At 39.8% G+C, this 9,328-nt stretch overlaps 1 protein-coding gene across 1 annotated transcript; it reads left to right on the top strand.

Moving 5' to 3' along the window:
- The first annotated feature begins 3,196 nt into the window (after positions 1–3,196).
- On the top strand, positions 3,197–7,339 carry LOC149197537 (uncharacterized). Its single transcript, XM_089408716.1, has 3 exons — positions 3,197–4,801; positions 5,372–5,597; positions 5,835–7,339. The coding sequence occupies exons 1-3, from the start codon at positions 3,197–3,199 to the stop codon at positions 7,337–7,339; spliced, it is 3,336 nt and encodes a 1,111-aa protein (XP_089264842.1).
- The last annotated feature ends 1,989 nt before the right edge of the window (positions 7,340–9,328 follow it).

Genomic DNA, 9,328 nt, shown 5'->3' with positions numbered 1-9,328 from the left:
ATTAGATTGCTTTGATTTTTTTATGGAGAAGCATTAATGTGATAGGAACAAACCTATAAAATTTCAGGAAAAACTGATTTATAGTTTTTGAGAAATTAAACATTATCACCTTCATCGATTTTGTTTATAACTCACAATCTGTGTATCAGATAACTCAGATTTTTTTTAGTGGAGAAGCATTGATATAATAAAAACATGCCCGCAAAATTTCAACAAAATGTGGTTTTTAGTTTTTGAGAAATTGGTTAATGAAGTTCGTTGTTAGTTGTATCATAATTCACTGCAACTTCATATATATATATATATATATATAGATATATATATATATATATATAGATATATATATAGATATAGATATAGATATAGATATAGATATAGATATATATATATATATATATATATATATATATATATATATATATATATATATATATATATATATATATATATATATATTATTGAAAAATAATGCGCAAATTGTTGCAACTTTACCAACATTGCTAGAATTGAATAACTATTGTTTTAAAGAAACCTTTGGGGAAGAAGCCTTTTGTTCCATCAATATCATGAGTTGGTGTGAGTGTCTTGGTTATTGTATCGTAACTTGGTTGATAGAAAAGCATTGCGCTGCATGAGGACATTAAACATGTTCAGTTTGGTGGAGATGTTGGACCACTAAATTATCATTATTTTTACCATTTTTTGACACATATTTCATCCATTTCTACTATTCTTTATCATGTCATTTATCATAATTTATCATATAATTCCATTTCATAATTATTTGTGCTCTTCTAGATAAGTAATACTTGTTCTCCATTATCCTTTAGAAAAGGATAGCTAGGTTTTGGGCGGAGGCGGGAATGGAGCAGGGGAGGGTTTTGAGTCTTGGTCAGAGAACTGAACCTCGAACAGGGTTTGGGTAGGCAGACGAGACCTGACGCCCTGCACAGCTGCCGACGCGGGAGCTTTCCTTTCAGCTATTGCAACTGGCAGATGGAGGTTAAACCGTGTTTTGGCATTTTCTTTTGGTCGGTAATGTAAAACATTATTATTGTCAACTGTCTGCTGTTTCCGTTCACTTTGGTCTGTCGGTAGTCTTTTTACCTTGGAAAGTTTCAACCATGGTTAAACCCGCCGAGTTTTTAGCACTGGACCCAGATGTTGAAGATATTCTCTCCATGTGGGGGAAGGAAATCAATTCTCAGAATGTGGATTACTATTTTGGGTCTGTAGAAATTCCTAGACTGGAGTCTGTATCTCAGGCGGAGACCCCTCAGGTTTTATCCCAAGGCAAGGGGCCGGACAGAGTGGTTCAGAATGATGGTTCAGAGGTCGGCCCTATACAACCAGAGAAAGGGTCTGAATCGAGAGGGGTGAATGCGGCCAGTTTGCCCACGGACCCAAAGGGCAAATCACTGAAAACTCGGTTTACAAACCCTAAGGGGCTCGAAGAAATAACCCATTTAGGGTTTCCAGCAGGCTTCGAGCAACCTAGATTTCCAGGAGTTTCAACCTCGATTACGAGGATTTCCCTTCCAAGAGAACCCCAAGGCCAACTTGAGACTCAAACAAGCGAGCTCGGCGTTTCTTTAGCAGGTGGGCAGGAAGGTAATGATGGTTTGGATGCGGATAACTTGTTCTCTGGGAATGACGATTTGGGACTTTCAGGACAGATCCCGCCTTTGTGGGAATCAGAAACCCTATTGGGCTCAGCACAGATAACCCCAGATAATAACGAGGATCGTGAAGGAAGAAGACCGGCGGTGGAAAGCTTAAGGCAAAAAGGAGCGACAAGGAAACAGAAAAGACCCATTGGAACACAGGTGATAGCGGACAATCTGGTACTGGGGATGGAGGTGTCCATGATAGAAGCTCTAGCGGTTGCAGACTGCACTTTGGTAGGCAGAGTCAGAGGTAAGCTATATACATCTGATTTTCTTCAAGAATGGGGTGAAAGAAGTTTCACGTCAGAGAGACCTGTACATTTCGAAGCCCTAGTATTAGCAAAAGGTTGGTTCAAGTTCAGATTTGCTGACAGAGAATCGGCGGATTGGGTCCTGCAGCGTATATGGCATATTGATAACATACCTGTTCTGTTAAAAAAATGGTCTCCTTTGTTTGATGCTATCAAGGAGCGCACGGATGTATTTCCTGTTTGGGTGCGTGCTCCGGGTTTACCCTCCTTCCTATGGACTGAGGAAGTATTCAAAACCATCGGTAATAGGTTGGGGGCATACATGGATGCGGATATGTCTTTCTTGACAACGAAAAATAGGGCAATTGCGCGCATTCTAGTCATGCTCAAACCGAGCGGGGGCCTGGCACAAAAGATTAATCTACAATTCCATGAATATGTATATGAGCAGATTTTAGACTACGAATACTTGCCTTTTAGATGCCATTGGTGCCACGAGTATGGGCATATGGCAAAAGATTGTCCACATAAGAGAAGAAGGAGACATTTTCGTAGGACAACTGCTCACAGAGTAAATGTTCAAGACGATGTTCAGATGACGATGGAGCAGGACTTGCCGGAGCCGCAAGACCCAATGAATCTGGAGGCAGAGGAGACAGAGAAAGGGCCAGCGGATGAATGCGAACAATCTAAGGAGATGGCGGTGGAAAATGGCAAAGATCAGGAAGCTGTGGAAGGGGTCGTCGAGGAAATAGCTAAAGACCAGGAAGCTGTGAAAGGGTTCGTCGAGGAAACAAATCAAGACCAATCCGACGAATCGGAGAAGGGTAAGTGCTCAGGGACTCCTATCTCCTCTTTTATCTCTCCTGAGCATCCTTATGTAAATCATAATATTGCTTCTTCGTCATATAAAGAGCAAGAAAATTATAATGTTGATAATATGGATCATTTAATGTTAAATCCGGATGTGGAAACATTAACTGAAACCTTACCGCTTCTGGATATAAATTGTGAAGACAAATGGCCTCCTCTCTCTCTCCCTGTGACCCGGACTCCTTGCCCATACAATCTGAGATCTTTGGGTGGGAACCAAGTGACTCAGGGGTCTTTAGGTGGGCTGGGAATGATACATTCACAGAACAAATCCAAAAACAAACGTGGACGGAAATCTGATCTGTCCAAGGCGAAACTTAAAGCAAAGATGGATGTTGCAGATGGTAAACAATATTCCATCCCGGGGGTTCTTAGAGCAGCACATCCCCCTGAGGGAGTAATCAAATGATCCTGACATCCTGGAATTGCAGAGGTTTGGCCAGCAAACCTAAAAAACTGGCCTTGAAAGAATGGATTTTCAACTCAAAAGCAGATGTTATTTTTCTGCAAGAAACCCTGGGGAAGGCTTATGAGATTGAACCTATGCTTAATTCCCTTCTGCCTGGGTGGACTTTCAGTGCTATGGATGTCTTTGGACATTCGGGGGGAATTGCAATTGGGTACAAAGAAGGGAGGGTTAAAGTTCTCAATAACTGGGGGATGAAGAATGTTATGGGAATGGAGATAATATCCCCTGATTTCCTTTTCCCCATCACCATAGTAAATATCTATGGGCCATGTCAAGGCAGGGAATTTTTCTGGGATGAATTGATGACAAAATCTGTTTTGAAAGCACCTGTGATGATTATGGGAGGTGATTTAAATTTTACTTTGGGTAGAGCTGAAGCTTGGGGACCATCGGCGAGAGAAGATCCTCTTACAGATTTTTTCCATAATCTCATCACAGAGAATAACTTTATTGACCCTCTCCCGATCAAGCTAAAGCCTACTTGGAGGAATCGAAGGATAGGAGCAGACAGGATTGCCAAAAGATTAGATCGATTCCTGCTGTCGGACTCTTTATCCTCCAAAGCTCCTTTGATCAGACAGTGGGTTGAGGAAATAGGGAATTCGGATCACTTCCCGATTTTCTTAGACATATCTACTCCTCCTCACAAACCCCCCGCCCCTTACAAATTTAATCCTGCTTGGCTACAAGATCCAACGTTCAGCAATCTGTTTAAAAAAACTTGGATTCACCCTGAACACAATGCAGGCGAGGAGAAAAGCTTTTTGTTCATGGAAAATTTAAAAAGATTGAAATCAGCTACAATTTCCTGGGCAAAGGATAGGAAATTGAAACAAAATGAGGAGCTGATCTGTATAAGGGAGGAGCTGAAACAGATGGAGGGTTTGGATTCAGACGGATACTCATCTCAAGAATCTAAGGATAGAATCCTTCTTTTGGAGAAGCAGCAAACCAAAATTCTTTTGGAAAGGGAAGAAGAATGGAGAATAAAGAGCAGGGCAATTTGGCTAAAGTCTGGGGATGAAAACACTAAATTTTTTCATAATTTTGCAAAAGGAAGGAAATCAATAAACACTATATGGCACCTTAAAGATGAAGAAGGAAGAGATGTCAGGTCCTTTCCAGAGCTTTCTGGTTTAGGGAAAAGACATTTTCAAAACATTTTTGCTGATCAGGGAGAGGCTACTATTGCAGAAGTCTTTAAAACTGTGCAATGTTTTCCCAGATTCATTGAGGAAGACGAATCTGAAGATCTTACAATTCCGGTCACTAAGGCGGAGATTGAAGCAGCTATGAAGCTTATGGGCAAAGACAAAAGCCCAGGCCCTGATGGCTGGACAATAGAATTGTTTCTCCATTTTTTTGATCAAATTGGAGACGAGATAACTGAAGTAGTTGAAGAGTCAAGACTGAAAGGAGACATCTATAGACCATTTAATTCAACATTTATTGCTCTCATACCAAAGAAGGATGAGCCGGAAAGTTTTGAAGATTTCAGACCAATTTCATTGTGTAACTGCATTTACAAGATTATTTCAAAGGTTATAGCCCTCAGATTAGCTCCAATCTTGTCAAGGAACATATCTATGGAACAATTTGGGTTCCTGGATGGCAGACAAATCCATGAAGCTATAGGGGTCGCTCAGGAGGTAATCCATAGTGTCAAAATGAAGAAAAAGAAGGGTGCTGTTCTCAAAATTGACCTTTCCAAAGCATATGATAGGATAAGCTGGCTCTATCTACGAATGCTTCTAACTCATGTGGGATTCAGCTATCCATTTGTCAGCTGGATCATGGGGTGCATTACAAATGTCAGCTTTGCAGTTTTGGTCAATGGAGCTGCCTCTTCCTTTTTTACTAGCCAGAGAGGCCTCAGACAAGGGTGTCCTTTATCCCCTCTCCTGTTTCTCCTTGTGGCTGAAGGGCTTAGTAGACTGATACATAAAGCCAGAAGAGAGGATAAGGTAAAAGGTATTGAGGTAGCAATAAATCTCTACATCACCCATCTTCTTTTCGTTGATGATATATTGATTTTTACTAATGGTAATTACAGCGAATTAAAGGAGATAAAATGCATTTTTGATCTTTTTCTAAAAGCAACTGGAATGCAGATAAATTCTGTGAAATCACAAGTTTGTTTGGCAGATGTGGATAGAAGGGAAAGAAATCATTTGGCCGATCTTTTTCCTTTTCCTAGCCAATCTCTGGATGTTCCCTTCAAATACCTGGGTTTTTGGTTAAAACCAGCTGCTTACAGAAAAGAAGACTGGAACTGGATCATAGCAAAAATTGAAGCCAGAATTTCACATTGGAGCTATAGATGGTTGTCCAGAGCAGGTAGGTTGACTCTTATTAAATCAGTCTTGTTAGCCATCCCAGTTTACTGGGCTGCCCTAACTTGGATTCCTAAAGGTGTAATGGAGAAAATCAGAAGAATTTGTTGCAGATTTTTATGGGCAGGCTCTAAGGAATCCTCCGGTTTACCATGGGTGGCATGGGACAAAGTGGCCAGACCAAAAGAGTGGGGAGGTTGGGGGATTAAAAGACTCCCTGAGTTCAGCACTTCGTTAGCAGCAAAGTCAGGTTGGAGGCTTATAACTATAGAAAACCTGTGGACAAGGGTGGTTAAAAGGAAGTATATAGATCCAATGCCTTTGGAAGATTGGATTCGGAGTCAGAATAAGAAGGCAAAAAACTCTTCTGTAATTTGGAAGGCCACGGTGGATGCATTCTCAGTGATTGAGCAAGGGTTAGCATGGAAAGTGGGAGATGGCAGACAAATCAGGATTGGCAGAGACCCTTGGGTTGGGTGTAATGAAGCTTATGCCTTATCGCCAGGGCTTCTTCGACATCTTGAGTCCAAAGGTATCACCTCAATAAATCAGGTGGAAAGAGTTGGGCAGTCTACTATTTGGGGACAGGCTTGGAAGGATGATGAAGAGTTAGGGCTAAATGCTAGATGGAAGAATGAATGGACAGGCTTCATCAAAGAACTAAAACGATCCAATGTTAGGATAAGAGAGGAACCTGACAGGTTAATGTGGGCTCACAGCAAATCTGGGGGGTATTCTCCAAAAGAGGGATATTCTTTTCTATTGGGAAAGATAGGATGGGGAGTTCCGGAATGGTGGTCCAAAGATTTATGGAAACTCAAAAGCCCTGCCAAATCCAAGCTCTTTCTCTGGTGTATTTTAAAAAGGAAGGCTCCAACATGGGAAATTCTACAATCTAGGTTTTTAGCTGGTCCAGGGCGATGTCCTCTGTGCAAATCTGATGAGGAAACTACAAATCATCTTTTCACCACCTGTTCTTTCTCGAGGAAGATTTGGGAGGAGGTCACTGGTTTTCTCAAGGTAAATGCACAGTGGGGAAATGATCCGCTGGGCGATACTTGGAGGAAATGGTGGCAAACTTATTCGGAAGGGAATATGAGGAACTTGCCTATTATCTTCTGCTGGGGTGTGTGGCTTGCGAGAAATAAGAGTCTGTTCCAAGATCAAAACACACCGACTTCTGTTATTGCCTCTAATATCACAGCCATTTATTCTGCTCTGCCTCCTCCTGAGGAAAAAAAATCCAGAACAAACCAAAATAACATCATTATACAGGAGGATATCCCTTGTGGTTTCTTTGATGGAGCCTCACAAAACAATAGGGCTGGTGCAGGCATGTGCATACATATCAATTCAGAACATACTCTAAAAGCCTCGGTTGGGTTGGGTACAGGAACAAATAATTTTGCAGAACTTTCTTCCTTACGTCTCCTATTATGCTGGCTACAACACAAAAACATCAACTCTATTCAGATATTTGGGGATTCTCTTAATGTTATAAATTGGATCAATGGTTTAGCTGCTTGTCAAAATCAAATTTTGATGACAATTGTTGAAGAGATTTTATATCTGAAGACATTCTTTAACAGGTTCTCATTATGCCATATCTACAGGGAAAGGAACGAAGAAGCAGATCAGCTATCTAAGGCTGGTCTACAACAGGATCCGGGCAGCTGGGCGATAGAAGAGATACATCAGGGGCAGTCTTACAGAACAGACCAGCCTCCATATGATCAGCAACAGTAATTTCAGAATATGATCAGCTCCATTTTTGACGGCACCATTTACAGTTTCTCTATATACTGTTACATATTTTGTATATATTTTTCCTTAGTAGTTTTATCATTCGGCAAATAGATCATAGTATTCAGACCTCTTTTTAATATTTTTGGAACATTACTATTGCTGGTGGACATACTTTTTTGACTGTACGGGGTTGTTTTTTCTTTCTCTGAAGGAGACTCCGGTTTACACTTGCTATTTTGATTTATGGATTTTAATCCTCCTCCCGGGAGGAAGACTACTACAGGTTACAATCAGCAGAAAAGCTCCCTGAGGGTTGAGCTGTGAATGTACTAATGAGCCCAGCATGGCTTAAGAACAATTGTATGTAAACTTTTTATAATCATAATAAAAAGTTGTGCTTTTTTCCCCGGAAAAAAAAAATACTTGTTCTCCATTATTTTTTATAAATTGATGATTATTATGCATGATTTTTCAATGATGGTTTATTAATGAATTTGTTATAACATCACTCACTATTTTAGCCTCCAAGATCTTTTCCAGATTGAAAATTCGATCTTCAGCTCATAATCAAATATTCCAACTCAGAAATTCGTTGGGATAAAAAGCGACAGTTTTGCATTGGACATTTCGGGCAAATGAAGATGAATCTTGAAAATCCGAGACATGGGATTTGTGCAGAACGTACCAAATTAGTTTTCGATAAACCAGGTTTCCATAATTTGGTCTGGATTGAGAGATATGCAAGGTTATCCAAAGGTGATTTTCTCGGATTTGTTGTTGTTGTCGTTTTGCAAATTCTCCCAATTGCAATACAAGATTCGACTAGTTCGAGTTGAATCATGATGGAGAGATGTTTCAGATCTGATCTTATTTATTGAGATGATGTAGTCGATCCAAAATTGTAAGGGGAAATAATTTTGTAATCAATTTAGTTTTAGTTTCCCTTTGTTCTCCTATGTATTTAAATGAAAATAGAGATCGAAGAAGGGAGGATGGACAATTATTGAATTAGAGGAAGAGCTCAAAGTTGCATTGTATCTATTTATAATTTTTAATGAAAGGATCTATCAGTGGAATTTCATAATTGTCTACTTATAATCTGATTTGAATTATTTTTCAAGGTAGAACTAACTCTTGGGCAGTTGGGCCCACTACCTTAGAGAAGGTGTTGCTTTGAACATGTAAAGTAGTTTAGTTATGTACTTTTTCTTTTTAATTAATTGTTGTTTCTTTCAATTTCAATTGTTGTTCCTTTTTGAGATTTGTTGTGAAGCCTATCATAAGGGGTGGAGAATGATACCTTCGCTATCGACGACCACCAAGGGTTTGATTATGACGGGAATGTTATGAAACCAGCTCACAAAAATATAAAAAAGAAAGATCAACGCCTTAGAAATCAACCTCTTTGAGGGGGAAACCTCCTTTACATTACAGAAATGAACAATTCTTCGATGATACAAATGACAAATCCTCCTTTCTATATATAGGAGTCTAAGGCGTCACAATATAATTAAAGCCAACACAACAATAATAATATAAGGGCACAACAATAACAATGTGGGCTTCTATGGGGCACAATAATAACAATATGGGGACAATAGGGGCACAACAATAACAATAAGGGCTACAATGACAATAGAATGGGGGAATCACTAGTATTTTAGGGACCTAACATGACCCTCTCCTTCAAAAAAGTGTTGTCCTCAACGCTTGAGTAGTTCTGGATTCTTGTGTATAAAATTCTCATCCTCCCATGTGGAATCTTCAGCAGGTAAGTTCTTCCACTTGACAAGATACTCCAAAATTGATCGATTTCGTAGCTGTCGAGTTCTTGTTTACATGATTGCTTCAGGTTCCAATATGATTTTTCCTTCCTCATTAAGTTTTGGCAATATTGTTTGAACTGGGAGCTTGTCACCAATAACATTCTTTAAGCATGAAACATGGAAAACTGGGTGCACTCGGGAAGCTGCATGAAGCTCCAATTTG

The sequence above is a fragment of the Pinus tabuliformis genome, chromosome 2_2 (assembly GCF_031772625.1).
Source record: "Pinus tabuliformis cultivar Carrire ecotype Pingquan chromosome 2_2, CPIR1, whole genome shotgun sequence".
Lineage (NCBI taxonomy): Eukaryota > Viridiplantae > Streptophyta > Pinopsida > Pinales > Pinaceae > Pinus > Pinus tabuliformis.
This window is presented reverse-complemented; position numbering and strand designations above follow the sequence as displayed.

What these genes read in the sequence shown, in the direction of transcription:
- LOC149197537 (XM_089408716.1), top strand. Translation starts at nt 3,197, where the DNA reads ATGATCCTGACATCCTGGAATTGCAGAGGTTTGGCCAGCAAACCTAAA. An exon ending in TTTACAAGATTATTTCAAAG is followed by an intron (nt 4,802 to 5,371) that starts GTTATAGCCCTC and finishes ACTGGAATGCAG; the next exon opens with ATAAATTCTGTGAAATCACA. An exon ending in TAGATGGTTGTCCAGAGCAG is followed by an intron (nt 5,598 to 5,834) that starts GTAGGTTGACTC and finishes CTTCGTTAGCAG; the next exon opens with CAAAGTCAGGTTGGAGGCTT.